The 21198-nt window shown below is 35.9% G+C and overlaps 1 protein-coding gene across 2 annotated transcripts in view; it reads left to right on the top strand.

Moving 5' to 3' along the window:
* The window catches only part of ITFG1 (integrin alpha FG-GAP repeat containing 1), a 242099-nt gene that overhangs the window by 208515 nt on the left and 12386 nt on the right, over positions 1–21198 (top strand). The window contains exons 14-15 of one of the 2 annotated variants that reach the window (XM_089902992.1): positions 6–84; positions 599–17341. In XM_089902992.1, coding sequence (XP_089759118.1) covers positions 6–84; positions 599–678 — 159 coding nt within the window. In that variant the 3' untranslated portion in view covers positions 679–17341. Of the gene's footprint in view, positions 1–5; positions 85–598; positions 17342–21198 lie in introns of those variants that run through there. The other variant, XM_022555125.3, reaches the window with a different exon arrangement.

The following is a 21198-nucleotide window of genomic DNA, read 5'->3' as shown; positions in this document are numbered from 1 at the left end:
TGCAGCCCTTTGGAGTGAATCAGCCTGGACCTTATATCATGTATACAACTGTAGATGCAAATGGATATCTGAAAAATGGTTCAGGTAAGACTTGATATGCATAATAGCACCTTTAATCAATATATTAACGAAGTAAACTGGATGACAAAAATTATCATCATGTTTTCACATTCTTTATAAAATCTTCACTTTTTATATTATACGTTGTCTTTCTGTATACTTACATCAGTAGATTACAAAATGTCCTCATGACAAATCTATTAACATTAAATTCTTCATATATTCCTGTTGTATGGAGCCACATAATTATCCTTATTTTTCAGTTGAAGTAACAGAGAGATTGGGAGCATTTACTTCAGTTATCTTGATCAAAGTATGAAATAGTAAATTAGTTAACAGAGCTCATCTTAGAAGAAGTAAAAATTAGGACTCCAATCTACTCCTAGATTAATCCTAGCTTTTTCATATGTGGACTAGAAAACTAGAAAATCCTAGTTTTTCCATATATGGAATATTATACAGATTTATATAATATTATGTAATCATATGTTTTGATATATGATTATAAAGAAAAATCTTGTTTTACATTTGAATAAAGGGAAATGCAATCAATCAAGACAAAAGGGAAATAAGACTAAGCAAAGGATGTCTGATCTTGACAGATGGCTAGCTGGCTGAGATACGATCCAAATCACCATAAATACAACTGTGAACATTTCAATTCTCTAAGGAGGAAAAGGAATCCTAACAATTCATATGCTTCTTTGAGAGTGCTAGAGTCCTAACCGTGAAGAAGTACGTGTAAACAGAGTTACTGTTACTCTCCATTGTTAAATGAACTAAAAAAAGGGAAGAACTCATTATATAGCCATTTTCATTTTATATAATGGCATAACATAACATACCAGAGTGCATTTCCTTTTAAGCTAACTGTACAGATTTAATACTGTCATCATGCTACTGCATCAGCACAGAAACATTCCATGAAACAAAAACTGAAAAATTCAAGGAGAAATTTACAGACTCAATTACAGTTTACCCTTGAACAACATGGGAGGTTAGGTGCACCAACCCTCTGTGTAGTTAAAAATCTGCCTATAACTTATAGTTGGCCCTCATTCCTCTGTATCCTCCAGTTCAACCAAGTGTGAATTGTATAGTACTGTAATATTTACTATTGAGAAAAATCTGCATATGAGTGGAACTGTGCAGCTCAAACCTGTGTTATGCAAGGGTCAACTGTATAGTCAAATACGTTAATGTACCACTGTCAGTCAAGGAAACTTAAAATAAATCTGGATATAGTTGATTTGAACAAATTACTTATTTACATTTTAATTCATATATATATTAAACTGTATATAAAAGATTCCAGGACCAGCGGGTTTTATTTTTTATCAGTTAACTCTTTGAGACTTTCAAGATGCACATAATTTTAGTTCTAGATTAGATGTTTTGGAATGCAGGGGGAAAAAAGATGAAGTTACCTATTTCATTTTATGAAGCTAGTATAACTTCATAAAGCTAGTATAATTTTATGGCTAGTATACAAAGCCATTATACCCAAAAGCAAAAACTTAGCTGACTGGTGAATTATCAATCAAAACTGCTATCTAAAATACTAACAATTTAAATTCATCTGTATTTTGAAAGAATTACTTACTTAAGACCATCAAGTAGGTGATTACCTCGGGAATGCACTGATGGTTTAAAATGCGGAAAATGTCTTTATTATCATAACAGTAAATCAATTTTTTAAAGAGTTGCCTCCCTCTTTTTTTTTCATATAATGTATATTGTGTAAATCTTTCCATGTCTGTTCATCTAGCTAGTCCTAATTTTTTTTAATTGAAGTATAGTTGACTTATAGTGTTATATTAATTTCAGGTGTACAACATAATGAGTCAATATTTTTATAGATTATATTCCATTTAAAGTCATTATAAAATATGGCTTACATTTCCTGTGCTGAACATTATATTCTTGTATCTTATTTATTTTATACCTAGTAGTTTTTAACTCTTAATTCCCATCCCCTATCTTGCCTCTCTCACCACCACTCTTCCCTCTGGTAACCGCTAGTTTGTTCTCTATCTATGAGTCTGTTTCTATTTTGTTGTATTCATTTGTTTGTTTTATTTTTTAGATTCCATATATGTAAAAACATACAGTATTTGTCTTTCTCTGTCTGACTTACTTCACTAAGCATAATATGCTCAAAGTCCATCCATGTTGTTGCAAATGGTAAAATTTCATTCTTAGTTCTGGTTTCTTTTGGAATTGTTTTGTATGTAGATACAGTAACTGGATAATTTGCTGGGGTTTTTTTTTTTCAATATAACAATACAACAGTAAAGATCTATGTGATATATTTTTGTGCAGTTAAATGAATAATTCTCACTTCATAGGAAAAAATCTAGAAAAATACTCATCAAACTGTAAACATTTATCTTGGAAGAGCAAGATTTCAAGAGATTCACTTCCTATTTGGTACATTTCTGTAACTATTTACTACTTTTAGTCCTTTTTATTTTTTTATTTTATTTCATTTTATTTTTTTTGCGTTACGCGGGCCTCTCACTGTTGTTGCCTCTCCCGTTGCGGAGCACAGGCTCCGGATGCGCAGGCTCAGCAGCCATGGCGCACAGGCCCAGCCACTCTGCGGCATGTGGGATCTTCCCGGACCGGGGCACGAACCCGCATCCCCTGCATCGGCAGGCAGACTCTCAACCACTGCACCACCAGGGAAGCCCCCTTTTAATTTTTAAAAGATAAATTTTACAGCAAATTGAAACCTACCAAAAATTAGATATAGAAGATATTTTTTAATCAGTGTTTGTTGTTCACAATATATATTTATTGAGCCTCTACTACAAACTAGGCATTGGTACCTAGTAGGATATCTTATTAGATGCTAAAAACCCATTCAATAATATTCACTACACATTGCTGTTTTTTTAAGTAAATGGAAAAATATTTCCTTAGCATGATTGCTTTTTAATCTACTCCAAAACAATAATGGAACATTGAGTTTATTCTCACTCAATTATATATTTACTTCTTCCCTGGGTTAGGAAGGAATTTGTAAGCATAAACACAAAGGAGAAAATATCGTAGAAAAGATAAATGCACAAATCAAATGAACGCATACATTTTCATTGCAAAAAATCATAAACAAAGATAAAAGACTATAGCAAACTGGGAAAATCTAAATGTCTAACAATTGAGAAATAATAAGTTATGATATCTTATAATAATTTCCAGCCTACAAAATATTTTAGAATAATTTTTGATGAAATGAACAAATGTTTATGGTATAACACTTGGGAAGGAGGCACATCTGTGTGCATAATCCAAATTGTGTGGGTGTGGGTGTGGAGTTTTTAAGTGAACCCATGTATAGGAAAAATACAGAAACAAAATGACATAGAAACGTTACCAGGAATACCTCTTGGTTGTGGGATTTTGTTCTTTATTTTTTGCATTTTAGTTTATACACTGATCATATATTGCTTTTAATTTGAGAAATATGTTAATAATAAGTAATCATAAATATTTTAAAAAGATTTCACACATATGCTATATTTCATGCATAAATATATGTTCTAAACAGGGAAGTGGCACTTAATTTAATTGATTTAGGAAGTACTATTATGAAAACCTGCCCCAAATTTTAAAGGATGAAAATTACTAGTTTAAATGTTAATTAAGCATGTTGAAGTCTAAAGAAAAATTACTTGGTTAAACTATACCTTCCAACCCATACAGCCCCACTAGTAGAGAACTTTCCACTCTAGGAAGAGAACGACCACAAATGAATACTTCAGAAACTGCAACCCTGGTTTTCTTATAGAGCAGCTAAGGGTCACTACTCATTAGTGGATCATGAAATGAATTTAATGGGTTCTGTTAAGGGCTTTTTATTTAAAAGAATAAAAGGTAGAAAATATCAAGTGTATCCTACATTTAGTATTGTTTCACGAAAGCTTTATTTTAGGGTTTGTGTATCTGTGTCCTTACTGGGTGGTGACATAAAATGTAGTTTTTACTGTGGGCTGTGATCAAAAAAGTTTGAAAGCCACTGCCAGAGACAATAACATGCCTTAGTGTTATTCAAAAAAGGCCTGGCCTAATTATCCTTTCTGCTTGTAGACAGATCTTATTGTTACCAAATACTCTGTGGTCTTACTCCACTTCCTAGCAAAGCGTGAATAGCCAAATGTTATTAGACAGTTATATTACAGAGGAGTCATTAATTTTCTAAATAACCATTTACTACTCTTGTAAATTAGCCAGAGACCTGCAATAAGTACCCGAATTTCCTAAATAATATTTAATAAGAACTTAGTAGATAGGAGCATGTAGGCCAAATTGTATGGATTAGGGAGTTGTTGGTCATTTCTAAATAATAACACTATTAGACCAAGAATTGTTTTCTACCTCTTAAATTGCTTATTTGGCCCTGCTGTTATAAAATCATTTCCCTTTAGTCCTCTAATGTTACTATTTGTTAACATATCTGAGAAAAGCTTAAGTAACCTTTAACTACTGTGCACTCTTCATTATATGCTTCAAATATAAGAGCAGTTAAAATGTATGGTAGACTGGTGTGAAAGGGCAGAAAAGCGTTTGGATTAGGTATAACGAAATTCATATTGATGGTAAACATTAGATTATTGAGAAAAAATGATTTGTTGTAACATATAAGCACATTGTCTTTCTATAATTTTAACCTTTCAGGTTTCTCCATTTTAATCAGTAATTGTCAATTACATCTTCCAGTGTCAAAACACATTTTATTCTTTATGTTCATTTCTCACCTGCATATTTTCTGAAATTATCTTCAAAGTATAGTCATGTTCCATTATTCCACACATAATTATCCGTAAAAGAATTTTTTTAGTCTTGAGTCATTTTATTTTAATTACTCATCACATTTTAAATTCTCATACCCAAAAATTTTAGCTTGAGCAGTACTTATTCAGGCATATTTTTGTGTCAAAAATCATAATTCATAACAAGATAATGGAAAGAGTTGTTATGCCCTGCTGGATTATCCATGACATTCTTCTTATCTGAAAGAATGAATTCTTGCAAGAAGAGTCATTCCCTTTCCTTACCTCACACCAAGTAAAGACCTCACAGGAATAGTCAAGTCCACAGAAATAAAGATGAGGGCATGGCGAATAATGATTATTTTTTTTCACTGCAATGAAAGAGAGAAAGGGAAGGAGGGAAAATATGGAATAGCTCTAAGCAGTACTGATACATCCTCTTCATTTAATTGTAAATTGAATTAATTAATTACAAGAAATACAGAAAGTCTGAGAAACTGTAAGGAAGTTTACAAATTATTCAGCTATTCAGCAATTAGAAATCCCATCTACACAGATGCAAGTGGGTCACAGTCATATTCTGGAAAACCAAAAGAAAGAAAATAAGAAACTCTAGTGCCGGGCTTCCCTGGTGGCACAGTGGTTAAGAATCCGCCTGCCAATGCAGGGGACACGTGTTCAAGCCCTGGTCCGGGAAGATCCCACATGCCGCAGAGCGGCTGGGCCCGTGAGCCATGGCCGCTGAGCCTGCGCGTCCGGAGCCTGTGTTCCGCAACGGGAGAGGCCACATGAGTGAGAGGCCCGGGTACCGCAAAAAAAAAAAAAAAAAAATACTCAAAGCAGCCAAAAAACATTTTTTAAAAACAGTATAAAATATATTCATCATCCTCAAAAAGTCTGTAATTTATTTGGAGAGTAAAAACAAGAAAAAATAAGGTGATAAGCCACTAATGAAAGATTTTTAGAAGACTAGTAACTTTCTGGAAGATGACTGACTTCACTATTCACAGGCCCCTTCTATAAGACTTAGGTGTCTAGAGTGTGGAGTCTTAAGAAAAGACTAGGATTCCATATCATTACCTATAAGACTTCGTAAAAATTTGATATCCTTCTCCTTATTTGCCTGGATAACTGAACATGACACTTTGCCAGGTGCTATGAATGTGCAAAAATATCAAGACGTTGTTACTTTATATTTCAAATATCAAGAACTTTATATTTCAGGAGCTAGACATAGGTTTTTGTTTTGGTTTGGTTTGGTTTGGTTTGCGGTACGCGGGCCTCTCACTGCTGTGGCCTCTCCCGTTGCGGAGCACAGGCTCCGGACGCGCAGGCTCAGCGACCATGGCTCACGGGCCCAGCCGCTCCGCAGCATGTGGGACCCTCCCAGACCGGGGCACGAACCCGTGTCCCCTCCATCGGCAGGCGGACTCTCAACCACTACGCCACCAGGGAAGCCCGACATAGGTATTTTAAAGTGTCTTCTTAAATAGTAATTACAAAGCAATAAGTATCAAATTAATGGCAACAATAAGTACAATAGGAACTCAAAGAAGAGGCCATTGTGGACTGACAGGTGACATTTTTGTGAAGGAAGTCTTCCTTTGAAGGATTGGTGTATAATATGGATCAGAAATGAACAAGAAGTAATATAGATTTAGCATTAGCAAAGTCAAAACATGAAAAATGTAACTTTATTAGGAGCAACACAAAAAGGAAATAATTTGACAGTCAATAAAGAAAATCTTGTTCTGTTTTTTAAAAACAACACACAAAAGCTATAATATCTTTGAATATTTTCTTTTTATTTTCATAAGTGCATTGAGGAAAAACTCTAGTATCCTAGACAGATATCCCCATTGGTTTTATTTAGTTGCTTTAGTGTTTTTGTATAGCTTGGCAAATGGCCTGGAATTTAGTATAGATTGGTCTTTACACAAAATATTTCTTATTTTAAAATTTAATTCAGTGAGCAGTTTACTAACCATTATAATACATTTTTACTTAATTGTGTACATTTATAAAAAGTAGCAATTTAAAATATGAATGCTACTTAATTTATTTCAAGATTTTATATTTTTTTTAATCAATAAACAATGTAAAATAGGCCTGGTTGCCCATTTCTTGAAATATATTTTAAAATAAAGAAAAGAAAGAAAAAACAAATGAATGAAAAATCTCTGTTTAACAAGTACAGTACTGGGGACTTCTGGTTTCCGGTCCAACATGTAAAGAGCTTGGAAATCATACTCCCATCCTCCCTTCCATTCCCACCCCTGCCCCAGCCAAATGATGACCAAAATGAAAATCAACAACTCTTCTTAGATCCATTAGAGAATTGAAGACACTGGGCAAACCGCTGCCCCCAAAACTGGAAAGACAGACAAATGCATAAAATGGCAGCTTACCAGAGCAGAAGCCACAGCTAGGGCCAGCCACTGGCAGGAACACTTAAAGGGTAATTCTGGGGACTCAGTTTGAGACTACTTTAAGAGATTAAAAACTCCTACCTTTGGGGACCCAAACTTTCATGATTTTTACCTCTGTGAGCCACACAGGTTCTCAGGGTCAAGATCTAAGAAAAATCCTCTTGTGCTTCTGTCAGGAGAAAGGGGGAAAATAAACATTTTCAAATACTCCCAGAGCTACAGTTCTTCTTAACAAAGGCATGCCCTCAAGGGAAATTATTTTACGAAAACCTAACCAACTTTCCTTTTTACCAGAGCCTAACTGACTTGGTGGTAATGAATATCCAGCTCTAGCCCCCCTTTAGTCTTCCTGTCTCACCTTCATAGGTGAGAGGGGAAAAGGCCTGAGAAGCACTTATGAAAGTCACAGCCCAGGGTCATAGGCTCACTAAAAAACTGAGACCTAATCACAGGACTAGAGAACACTTACCCACGCCCTACATCTTACCACCACATCAATCAGGCTCCTATAAAACAACAGGGGAGCAAGGTTCAAACCCTATTTAAAAAGGAAACCCAAAGACAACAGAAGAGACAAAAACAAGGACACTACAGGAAATTTTAGCCTCTGACACCTACAGCTACAGCAACCAGTAAATGCAATCTAATTCATAGCCAGATAAACATAAAACCTCACACTAAAGACCTGTTTACCTTAGTTCTTTTTGCTTGATACATCATGTCCAGCTTTCAACAAAAAATTACAAGGCATGCTAAAAGGCAAAAAAACAAAACAAAAAACCCCCACATTTTGAATAGATAAAGCAGGCATCAGAACCAGACTCAGTTATGACAGAGATTTTGGAATTATAAGACTAAGAATTTACGGTAACTATGATTAATATCCTAAGGGCTCAAATGAAAAAAAAAAAAAAAAGGAAATGCTAGAAAACAAAAACACTGCAACAGAAATGAAAAATGCCTTTGATTGGCTCAGCAGCAGCTTGTACATGGCCGAGGAAAGAATCAGTGAGCTCGAAGATGTCAATAGAAACTTCCCAAACTAAAGAGCAAAGAGAAAAAGGAATAAAAAATATAGTTTATCTTAATGAATATTCAAGTGCAAACTGCTACCCTAGTGGCCCCAATGACTCATAATATAGTCTCCTTCCACATTCACTCTGCTTAACCAAGGGGACATCAGCAAACATGACACAAGTATAGCCTTGATAAGCTCTTAGGCTTTGAGACTTACCCTCTTGGGATGCTGCCCTGAGATCTGCCCAGTCTAGTCACCTTAAGAATGAACGATTCTAAGGAGAGATGCCTACTCAGGCCTCCCAGCTGACCTGCCAGCTGAATGCAGCCATGTGAGTCAGCCCAGCCAACCCACAGAATCATGAGAAAGAAGCTGGTATGGTTGTAAGCCACTAAGCTTTGAGTTGGTTTGTTATACAACAATAAATAATCACTAGAAGGAATGTATTCTTTTTGCTTAAGAGCCAAATATAAAAGAATTTACAGAGATGGACCTGTCAACAGTATTAAAAAGGTATGTTTGAGAAGTGCAGACTTTAGTAGACAGTAAAGGGAAAGAAGTGTGGAGAAGGAGAAGTTGAAAGCTTAAGCGTTTAAGAGAATGTGCTTACTGACATTTCACAACTTTAATCACGTCCTCTAGGAAAAAGGTACATGTGAAATAAGTGACTTTAGTAAAGGAAAAATTCAAGGTATATTTGTGTTTTGTGTATGTTGATAGCCAAGAATTGCATCTAGGTCTCTCCAAGTTGACTAACATGTGACAGATACCTAGTCTAATAAACATTTGTTTTTAATGTTTCACTAAAAATAACTTATCTTGCAATTTGTAACTAAAAACACTGCCTCTCATCTTCCATTTATAAAGCAGCTATGTGTCTTTTATCCCTACTTCAGAACTAAACAGTTTTACTCCCTTGTGGTTTTTGTCACCACCAAAAAACACAGCTTATAGCAACATGCCGTGGCCTATGGGTTTGCCTCTCAAAGAGGTATAGATCTCCAACTTGAAAACTAAAGTGCACTAAAGCACAAGCCAAGCTTTCCCATTTAGCTAATTTATACCACACTGTCCACTTTGGAAACCAGAGTTTATCTTTTTAATCCAGAGAGTGACAGCTGGAACATAATTGCACATAATCTCAGAAAAGTTTACCTCCTTAATACAACTCTGTACAGGAGTACTGACCATTAAATTAGACCTCCACAGGCAATAGCACCCAATGCAGTTTGGCTTTATGAGAGTTGTAGATTTATTTTATTGTTTCCCTTTGCATTATTTTTTCATGCATTGGCAATGGCTTTTATCATTCCTTCATTAGGTGCATTAAGCTCTAGAAAAGCAATTATCAAAATCAAACTACTCAGTTTCTCAAAAAGTTAAGCATAGAGTTACTGTATGAACCATTAATTCCACTCCTATGTATATTCCCAAGAGAATCGAAAATATATGTCACACAAAAACTTGTACATCGATGTTCATAGCATAATATTCATATTCATAATAGCCAAAAAGTGTAATAAGCAAACCAAATGTCCATCAACTAATAAATGGATAAACCAACTGTGGCATATCAATACAATAGAATATTATCCCATTAAAAACATGAAACATGCTATAACATGGATGAACCTTGTAAAACATTATTCTAAGTGAAAGAAACCAGATACAAAAGGCTGCATATTACATGATTCCATTTATATGAAATGTCTAGAATAAGCAAATCCATAGAAATAGAAAGGAACTTGCAGGTGAGGGTTACCAGGAACTGGGCCAGAGAAGAAATAAGAAGTGACTGCTAATGGGTCCAGGGTTCCTTTTTGCGGTGATGAAAATGTTCTGGAATTAGTGGTGACAGTTGTACAACCTTGTGACTATACTAAAAACCACTGAATTGTACACTTTAAATTGGTGGACTTTGTGGCATGTGAATTATATATCAATTTAACAAAAGGAAAAAAACTACTCACATTCTAAATTTATAGCTGGGAAGTAGGTTGACAGGTAAAGCTTGAACCAGTGTTCTAAGCTTCCTGATTTATTCCAAAAGAGAAATCAGAAAAACTTCTATGAAAAAATGATGTTATACTGTTTTTCAGGAACTAATATCAAGTTGAAATTCAACCTAAGAAAAAAACAGAAAATATGAGGAATGATTATATAATAATAAAAATAACAAATAACATTTGTAGTTTTGCAGTTTTAAAAGCATTTTTATATACATTAAAAGTTAGGGCTTCCCTGGTGGCGCAGTGGTGGAGAGTCTGCCTGCCGATGCAGGGGACACGGGTTCGTGCCCCAGTCCAGGAAGATCCCACATGCCGCGGAGCGGCTGGGCCCGTGAGCCATGGCCGCTGAGCCTGCACGTCCGGAGCCTGTGCTCCACAACGGGAGAGGTACAACAGTGAGAGGCCCGCGTACCGCAAAAAAAAAAAAAAAAGTTAAGTACTGTTGTTGTAATTGTCTCATAAAACCCATTCAGTAGGTGGTATTGTAATTCTGATTTTATAGATGAGGAAACATTCAAGTTGTATTTTTCTGTTGTTGTATGTTTAAGCATCCCCAGGTCAAGATTTGTCTTTTTCATCTCTGTAAAAGGCATACAGTGTGCATTCAGCAAAAGTTAAGGTGAATGAATAAACAAATTAAGGCTTAGGGAGGGCAAGGGACTTTCTAAAGATCAAACAAAGCAGTGTGGAATACTGTCTTTGGCATTCAAATCCTGTGTGCTTTCCATAATATCACATCACAGGTCTCCTGTGTTAAGGAACACATTTGTTCAAGTTCCAGCCTTTAAGCTGATATCAAAGTTATTTTAATTCAAAGCCAAAATGGAGGTCTTCAACAGCAGTCATTGATATGGCATATTATTAGACCTCAAAGAAAGCTAAAGTTAAACAACTATACAAACTTTACTTTGTTGTTTACTACCAAACCTTCAGGTTAGTAGAGCAGACATTTACCACGTGCCTGATATGTGTCAGCCACTATACTGGGCCCTAGGAATGGGGCATAGAAATGATTAAGTCACTAGATTGGAAGCACCTAAGCACCTCTTCTTATGGAACTATTTTCAGTCTAGTAAGAGGTTCTTCCACATATTTCATCACTTTATCCTTGTCAGTTATCTAGAAGCTGAGTTCAGAAATAAGTCAGAATACAACAAAGGATTAAGTCAGACGTCAGTGGATTCCTTTACTCTCCATTATAAGCCACCCATTGACTACCAGGAAAAGAAGCCAAACATTGTTTTAAGAAAATTTCTATAAATTGCTACAATCCTAACTTCTGAAATACAGGAATTTAGCATTTAGGCATGTAGCTTCATGAACTCCCTATATAGTGTTCACTTACTATAATACAGGCTCTTTCTTCTGGATCCACATTCTATAGCACCTGGTAACACCACATATTTTTAAAGGTATTAACTACTTTCTGTACATGGATTATGCCTTTCTATGAAGACAGCCTATTTCTTGCTCTTAAACTGATTACTAAGTAGGACTGTTAAAAACCAAGGTGTGTTTATATAGCGACGTTAAATTAACATGTCTTAGATTTATAATTTGATCACAGATTAAGGTGCTTCTCCAGTCAGCAGAGTGCCTGATATATAGCATGGTGCTTAATATCTATAGAATAAACAAACTAATTAATCACAGAATTAGTAAGTGATTAGTGAGAATCCACTTACACTGGAAACTAGCTTTTCTCAAAGTCCAAAAAAAATGATGTGCCTTAGTCATATAAGCCAGTAGAAGATTTTACCATCAAGCAGAGAACAACTGCTTCATTTCTTTTTTCTATGTGGGTTGCCATCCATTTAATTTAAATCAGTGAATTTTAAGACAAAAATAAGAAGAAGCTATGATTTAGTAAATGTTTTAAATATCAAGTGTCTATAGCCAAATTTTAAAATTAAATTCCAATATTTTTATTGTACTCAGTCAAAATTTCTTTTGGCTTCCCCTCACCTTCCAAATCTATTTTGCCCTCTTTTTTTCCCCACTTCTGAATTCTGGTGTGACATTACAATATGATGTTGAGAAGTGCAGGTAAGTTTAGCCTGTTGACAATAAGGAGCCTTTTTGCAATTACCATGTTCTATATATAGGAATTAGCTGTCCCTCCCTAAAAGTGGCTAAACACTTCAGCAATGAATTTAAATGTTGAAAATCATCACTGTTTTAATACATTTTATCACTTGTTTTCTTTGACTACTATTCTATCTTAGTTGATAATTTATTGTTTAAAAAGTGACCAGAAATCATCCTACTGTAACAGCTATGATATTCTGTATTATCCAGAATATTTGGGACAGTGTAGTCACAGATCAACTCAGTATTTTAGTAAGAAGCCACAAAGGTCACCTTAGATTTTTTAAATAACTTCCACAGAGTTAGAATACATATATGTAGCATCTGACATAGGGATTCTTTTCTATAAAGTTTACATGTAAGTTGTTTGAAACTTTTTAAATTATTTTAAAATATCAGGAAAAGGATTATATTATCAGAGTAGATCATAAACATCAATTTCACTGCTAGAGTTTTTCTGGCTAGGATATCTGATTTGATAAACATTTACAATGAGCCTTATCACATTAGATAACACAAATTATTACCCCAGGGTGGCATTCAAGAGCAAAGAACCATGATAATTGTTATAGCTAGGAAGATTTTATTAGCTATATCAGAAACTTACTCTGTTGGCAATTAAATTAGAATAGCAGCAAATGAAAGTATTTTTAACCTTTTAATTTTATTATTTGTCAATACCTTTTTTATCCATTGATTTTAATAGAATCCTAATCACTCTTGATAACACAATAACATAAAATATGAAAACATATTTTTCTTTCAAAGTCTTAGCTTAATTTTCCTTGACTTAAGTCTACCATTTGTTATTATCCAGCTTGCCATTCTCACAATTATAAATTCTCCTCATAGAGAAACATTTTCCCCTACCTGATATTCTAACCGTTTTCTTACAGGAAAATGTAATTTAAGACACATACCACAGGGGACAAATACATGACGATGTTTCTTTAACATCCCCCTACAAGCAGTGAGAGTAGTCCTAAATTTTTCACTCTACCGATTATAACTTTTTAAACTATCTGGAATGAGCCAGAGAACCTGAGCTTATTCTAGTGTCGGTTAAGGGCTAGTCCATAGCCAGAGGATTGTCATGTTCATAATTGTATCCCCTGTGAACATAATCGTATTAAAGTTGATGTCTGTAATAGAAGATCAACAAGATAAACCAGGCTCATCTCACAGAAGTATTGCTTAAATACCTCAGGCTTTAGGTATAGAATGGGACCATCACAAAGCCTAAGGTATGCTCATTGGGCTCAAATGCCCTACAGTCTGGATTTACAAAATCAACAAATGCCATGTTAACTGGAATGTCTATGTAGAAAACGTTACAGGTTACCATATCATATCCTAGGACCCCACAAATACAGAGATCCAAACAGTAAAAGAAATGAACAACTGACATTGGTGGGGAGGGGAGGAAATGGTATTCTGTCATTAGAAGTCCTTTTTATAGAGCAATAAGACAAATATCACACTTCTTTTTCAACTGAAAAAAAAAGGATCACAGGTAATGATGAAGGATGTGGCATTTGGAATTAAGCTACCAAAATGAAAATCCCAGGGCTTCCCTGGTGGTGCAGTGGTTGAGAGTCCGCCTGCCTATGCAGGGGACACGGGTTCGTGCCCTGGTCCGGGAAGATCCCACATGCCACAGAGCGGCTGGGCCCGTGAACCATGGCCGCTGAGCCTGCGTGTCCGGAGCCTGTGCTCTGCAACGGGAGAGGCCACAACAGTGAGAGGCCCACATACCGCGAAAAAAAAAAAAAAATGTGGTTTTGGCCCAATTGTTTGACCTCTTGATTTCCTCATAATAAAGTGAAGATAATTGATGTCACAAATGCCTTTTATGTATGTATTATAAATTGTTCAGAATTCTTATATATAATTGATACTTTACCTTTGGGTAGACTGTCTTTCTGTACTGGTATCTATGTGGTATAAATTGATATAGTATTTTTGAATTGGAATATGTTACAAGTCTCAGGTCTGACACATTTGTAGGATAGAAGTTCTTTCATTTATTCATTCATTCATTGAACAAATATGTACTGAGTGCCTAATATACGACAGGCCTATTCTAGGCTCTTATAATATAGAGGTGAAAAAAACAGACCAATTTCTCAGCCCTCATAGAGATTACATTCTAGTAGGTGAAAAGAGGTAATAAACATAATAAGTGAGTTGTTTAATACTATGTCATGGTTAGGAGGTGATATCTACTGTGGGGGTGGGGAATAAAGCAGGGTAAGAAGGATACAGAAGGAGTTAGCAGTTTTATGTAGGGTGGTCAGAGTGGCCCTCTCTGAGAAAATGTCATTTGAACAAAGATTTGAAGGATATACTCCAGGTAGAGGAGAAAGCCAGAGCAGAAGCCTTAAGGTATAAGCATTCCTGGAATTTCCAAGGAACAGTGGAGAGACCAATGTCTTGGAGTAGAATGAAAGAAGGGGGTTAAGGAGTAGAAGATGAAATCTGAGTTAAATGAGGGCACGGAGTGTAAACTGAGTAAAACAGTAGACTATAGGAAGAGCAAGAGCTAAAGCAGGGAACCTAATTAGAAAGCTAGTAAAATAATTATGGCTTGAAATGATGGTGGCTTTGACCACGGTAATAGTCATGCAGGTAGAAATGTTGGGATTCTGGATATTTTGGGATTGTGGATATATATTTGATTTTTTGGCAGACTGGGTAGAGGATATGAGGGGAAAAAAGTACTGTATCTATAGTGTTATTGGCCAGAGCAAGTAGAAAGATGGAGTTGCCATAACTGAAATGGAGCAGGTATTGGAAGAAAAATCAGGAGCTCTGGGGGTTTTTTGTTGTTAACTTTTTTCTTTTTTCTCATTAGTCATCCATTTTATACACATCAGTGAATACATGTCAATCCCAGTCTCCCAATACATCACACCACCACCACCACCCCCCAATGCTTTCCCCCCTTGGTGTCTATACGTTTGTTCTCTACTCCTGTGTCTCAATTTCTGCTCTGCAAACCAGTTCATCTGTACCATTTCCTAGGTTCCACATATATGTGTTAATATACGATATTTGTTTTTCTCTTTCTGACTTACTTCACTCTGTATGACAGTCTCTAGATCCATCCATGTCTCTACAAATGACCCAATTTCGTTCCTTTTTATGGCTGAGTAATATTCCATCGTATATATGTACCACATCTTCTTTATCCATTTGTCTGTCGATGGGCATTTAGGTTGCTTCCATGACCTGGCCATTGTAAATAGTGCTGCAGTGAACATTGGGGTGCATGTGTCTTTCTGAATTATGGTTTTCTCTGGGTATATGCCCAGTAGTGGGATTGCTGGGTCATATGGTAATTCTATTTTTAGTTCTTTAAGGAGCCTCCATACTGTTCTGCATAGTAGCTGTATCAATTTACATTCCCACCAACAGTGCAAGAGGGTTCCCTTTTCTCCACACCCTCTCCAGCATTTGTTGTTTGTAGATTTTCTGATGATGCCCATTCTAACTGGTGTGAGGTGATACCTCATTGTAATTTTGATTTGCATTTCCCTAATAATTAGTGATGTTGAGCAGCTTTTCATGTGCTTCTTGGCCATCTGTATGTCATCTTCGGAGAAAAGTCTGTTTAGGTCTTCTGCCCATTTTTGGATTGGGTTGTTTGTTTTTTTAATATTGAGCTACATGAGCTGTTTATATATTTTGGAGATTAATCCTTTGTCCGAGGATTCATTTGCAAATATTTTCTCGCATTCTGAGGGTTGTCTTTTCATCTTGTTTATGGTTTCCTTTGCTGTGCAAAAGCTTTCAAGTTTCATTAGATCCCATTTGTTTATTTTTGGTTTTATTTCCATTACTCTAGAAGGGGGATCAAAAAATATCTTGCTGTGATTTATGCCAAAGACTATTCTTCCTATGTTTTCCTCTAAGAGTTTTATAGTGCCCGGTCTTATATTTAGGTCTCTAATCCATTTTGAGTTTATTTTTGTGCATGGTGTCAGGGAGTGTTCTAATTTCATTCTTTTACATGAAGCTGTCCAGTTTTCCCAGCACCACTTATTTCTCCATTGTATATCCTTGCCTCCTTTGTCATAGATTAGTTGACCATAGGTGCATGGTTTTATCTCTGGGCTTTCTATCCTGTTCCATTGATCTATATTTCTGTTTCTGTGCCAGTACGATACTGTCTTGATTACTGTAGCTTTGTAGTATAGTCTGAAGTCAGGGAGTCTGATTCCTCCAGCTCCGTTTTTTTCCCTCAAGACTGCTTTGGCTATTTGGGGTCTTTTGTGTCTCCATACAAATTTTAAGATTTTTTGTTTTAGTTCTGTTAAAAATGCCATTGGTAATTTGATAGGGATTGCATTGAATCTGTAGATTGCTTTGGGTAGTATAGTCATTTTCACAATATTGATTCTTCCAATCCAAGAACATGGTATATCTCTCCATCTATTTGTATCACCTTTAATTTCTTTCATCAGTGTCTTATAGTTTTCTGCATGCAGGTCTTTTCTCTCCCTAGGTAGGTTTATTCCTAGGTATTTTATTCTTTTTGTTGCAGTGGTAAATGGGAGTATTTCCTTAATTTCTCTTTCAGATTTTTCATCATTAGTGTATAGGAATGCAAGAGATTCCTGTGCATTAATTTTGTATCCTGCAACTTTACCAGATTCATTGATTAGCTCTAGTACTTTTCTGGTGGCATCTTTAGGATTCTCTACATATAGTATCACGTCATCTGCAAACAGTGACAGCTTTACTTCTTCTTTTCCAATTTGTATTCCTTTTATTTCTTTTTCTTATTGCCGTGTCTAGGACTTCCAAAACTATGTTGAATAATAGTGGTGAGAGTGGACATCCTTGTCTTGTTCCTGATCTTAGAGGAAATGCTTTCAGTTTTTCACCATTGGGAATGATGTTTGCTGTGGGTTTGTCATATATGGCCTTTATTATGTTGAGGTAGGTTCCCTCTATACCCACTTTCTGGAGAGTTTTTATCATAAATGGGTGTTGAATTTTGTCAAAAGCTTTTTCTGCATCTCTTGAGATGATCATATGGTTTTTATTCTTCAATTTGTTTGTATGGTGTATCACATTGATTGATTTGCATGTATTGAAGAATCCCTGCATCTCTGGGATAAATCCCACTTGATCATGGTGTATGATCCTTTTAATGTGTTGTTGGTTTCTGTTTGCTAGTATTTTATTGAGGATTTTTGCATCTATATTCATCAGTGATATTGTTCTGTAATTTTCTATTTTTGTAGTATCTTTGTCTGGTTTTGGTATCAGGGTGATGATGGCCTCGTAGAATGAGTTTGGGAGTGTTCCTTCCTCTGCAATTTTTTGGAAGAGTTTGAGAAGGATGGGTGTTAGCTCTTCTCTAAATGTTTGATAGAATTCACCTGTGAAGCCATCTGGTCCTGGACTTTTGTTTGTTGGAAGATTTTTCATCACAGTTTCAATTTCATTACTTGTGATTGTTCTGTTCATATTTTCTGTTTCTTCCTGGTTCAGTCTTGGAAGGTTATACCTCTCTAAGAATTTGTCCATTTCTTCCAGGTTGTCCATTTTATTGGCATAGAGTTGCTTGTAGTAGTCTCTTAGGATGCTTTGTATTTCTGCCGTGTCTGTTGTAACTTCTCCTTTCGCATTTCTAATTTTATTGATCTAAGTCCTCTCCCTCTTTTTCTTGATGAGTCTGGCTAATGGTTTATCAATTTTGTTTATCTTCTCAAAGAACCAGCTTTTAGTTTTATTGATCTTTGCTATTGTTTTCTTTGTTTCTATTTCATTTATTTCTGCTCTGATCTTTATGATTTCTTCTGCTAACTTTGGGTTTTGTTTGTTCTTCCTCTGGTTCCTTTTGGTGTAAGGTTAGGTTGTTTATTTGAGATTTTTCTTGTTTCTTGAGGTAAGCTTGTATAGCTATAAACTTCCCTCTTAGAACTGCTTTTGCTGCATCCCATAGGTTTTGGATCATCGTGTTTTCATTGTCATTTATCTCTAGGTATTTTTTGATTTCCTCTTTGATTTCTTCAGTGATCTCTTGGTTATGTAGTCACGTATTGTTTAGCCTCCACGTGTTTGTGTTTTTTTCCTTGTAATTCATTTCTAATCTGATAGTGTTGTGGTCAGAAAAGATGCTTGATATGATTTCAATTTTCTTAAATTTACTGAGGCTTGATTTGTGACCCAGGATGTGATCTATCCTGGAGAATGTTCCATGCGCACTTGAGAAGAAAGTATAATCTGCTGTTTTTGGATGGAATGTCCTATAAATATCAATTAAATCTATCTGGTCTTTTGTGTCATTTAAAGCTTGTGTTTCCTTATTTATTTTCATTTTGCATGATCTGTCCATTGGTGTAAGTGAGGTGTTAAAGTCCCCCACTATTATTGTGTTACTGTTGATTTCCTCTTTTATAGCTGTTAGCAGTTGCCTTATGTATTGAGGTGCTCCTGTGTTGGGTGCATATATATTTATAATTGTTATATCTTCTTCTTGGATTGATCCCTTGATCATTATGTAGTGTCCTTCCTTGTCTCTTGTAACATTCTTTATTTTAAAGTCTGTTTTACTGATATGAGTATTGCTACTCCAACTTTCTTTTGATTTCCATTTGCATGGAATATCTTTTTTCTGTCCCCTCACTTTCAGTCTTTATGTGTCCCTAGGTCTGAAGTGGGTCTCTAGTAGACAGTATATATATGGATCTTGTTTTTGTATCTATTCAGCAAGCCTGTGTCTTTTGGTTGGAGCATTTAATCCATTCACGTTTAAGGTAATTATCGATACGTATGTTCCTATGACGATTTTCTTAATTTTTTGGGTTTGTTTTTGTAGGTCCTTTTCTTCTCTGTTGTTTCCCACTCAGAGAAGTTCCTTTATCATTTGTTGTAGAGCTGGTTTGGTGGTGCTGAATTCTCTTAGCTTTTGCTTGTCTGTAAAGCTTTTGATTTCTCCATCGAATCTGAATGAGATCCTTGCCGGGTAGAGTAATCTTGGTTGTAGGTTCTTCCCTTTCATCACTTTAAGTATATCATGCCACTCCCTTCTGGCTTGCAGAGTTTCTGCTGAGAAATCAGCTGTTAACCTTATGGGAGTTCCCTTGTATGTTATTTGTCCTTTTTCCCTTGCTGCTTTCAATAATTTTTCTTTGTCTTTAATTTTTGCCAATTTGATTACTGTGTGTCTCGGCATGTTTCTCCTTAGGTTTATCCTGTATGGGACTCGCTGCACTTCCTGGACTTGGGTAGCTATATCCTTTCCCATGTTAGGGAAGTTTTCGACTATAATCACTTCAAATATTTTCTCAGGTCCTTTCTTTCTCTCTTCACCTTCTGCGACCCCTATAATGCAAGTGTTGTTGCGTTTAATGTTGTCCCAGAGGTCTCTTAGGCTGTCTTCATTTCTTTTCATTCTTTGTTTTGTTCCGCACCAGTGAATTCCACCATTCTGTCTTCCAGGTCACATATCCATTCCTCTGCCTCAGTTATTCTGGTATTGGTTCCTTCTAGTGTAGTTTTCATTTCAGTTACTGTATTGTTCATCGCTGTCTGTTTGGTCTTTAATTCTTCTAGGTCTTTGTTAAACATTTCTTGCATCTTCTCAATCTTTGTCTCCATTGTTTTTCCAAGGTCCTGGATCATCTTCACTATCATTATTCTGAATTCTTTTTCTGGAAGGTTGCCTATCTCCACTTCATTTAGTTGTTTTTCTGGGGTTTTATCTTGTTCCTTCATCTGGTACATAGCCCTCTGCCTTTTCGTCTTTTCTGTCTTTCTGTGAATGTGGTTTTTGTTCCACAGGCTGCAGGATTGTAGTTCTTGCTTCTGCCATATTTAACATTTAGTTTAACAACATTTACTGCCTCTTAGGCACTCTTTTAAGCATTATCATTCAATCAGCATAAGTCTATGAGACAAACTAATTCTGTAGCCCATGCAGCTTTACAGCTTTACACACATAGTTTAACTGTATTAAGAGCGCCTATCCCTAAATTCAGTGTTCCTTTTCATTATACCTTTCTCTTACTAATGTAAGAATTGTATAAAAAATCAGGTATATATACTTTCCAGTGATGTCATATATCTGGGTAACATTAGTAGATGTTTAGCAGAGTCCCACTGAATATTAAAATGTTTAGGTATTAACTAACCCTGTAATTTTTTTTTTTTTTTTAATTTGGCTGTGCCAGATCTCAGTTGCAGCACGTGGGATCCTTGTCACCATGGGGAGGACCTTTTAGTTGCGGCATGTGGGATCTAGTTCCCTGACCAGGGGTTGAACCTGAGCCCCCCGCACTGGGAGTGCAGAGTCCCAGCCCTGGACCTCCAGGGAAGTCCCTAACCCTGTTAATATTTAAATATTCTGTTTAATTATGTAGCAAATACCTAGCAAGTAAATACCGTCTTTTAAAGTGAACCATGATAGGGAGAGATTGATTTTTGGAATGTCAGTGTGAGGACTTCATGAACCTGCTGTCCCCTCCCTCCCCATAAAACAAACAGACAAACAAACAAAAAGTACTGGCCTAACAACTAACATTAACCATTTCAAAACTCTGGAAATTAACCAAAGCCACAGAATGTTCTGAGCATTGTCTATCCAAGAGGAACTCCTGATACTTAAGACAACAGGGTCTGTGGCATTTTTGGGGCTGTTTACATCCCACCTCCCCTCTCTGCTGAATGGTGCAGCAGCCATGAATAGCTAGTAGCCTCACAGTCAGTGGACAGGATGGAACTTTGGAGTCCATTAAAATTCCCGTCTCTATAGCACTGTCAATATGCGTCTAAACTAGCAACTCCTTGGAAAATCCCTTCTCAGG

The sequence above is a fragment of the Delphinapterus leucas genome, chromosome 20 (genome assembly GCF_059928025.1).
Source record: "Delphinapterus leucas isolate spDelLeu-1000000601 "Yukka" chromosome 20, BTC_Dleu_Yukka2, whole genome shotgun sequence".
Lineage (NCBI taxonomy): Eukaryota > Metazoa > Chordata > Mammalia > Artiodactyla > Monodontidae > Delphinapterus > Delphinapterus leucas.
This window is presented reverse-complemented; position numbering and strand designations above follow the sequence as displayed.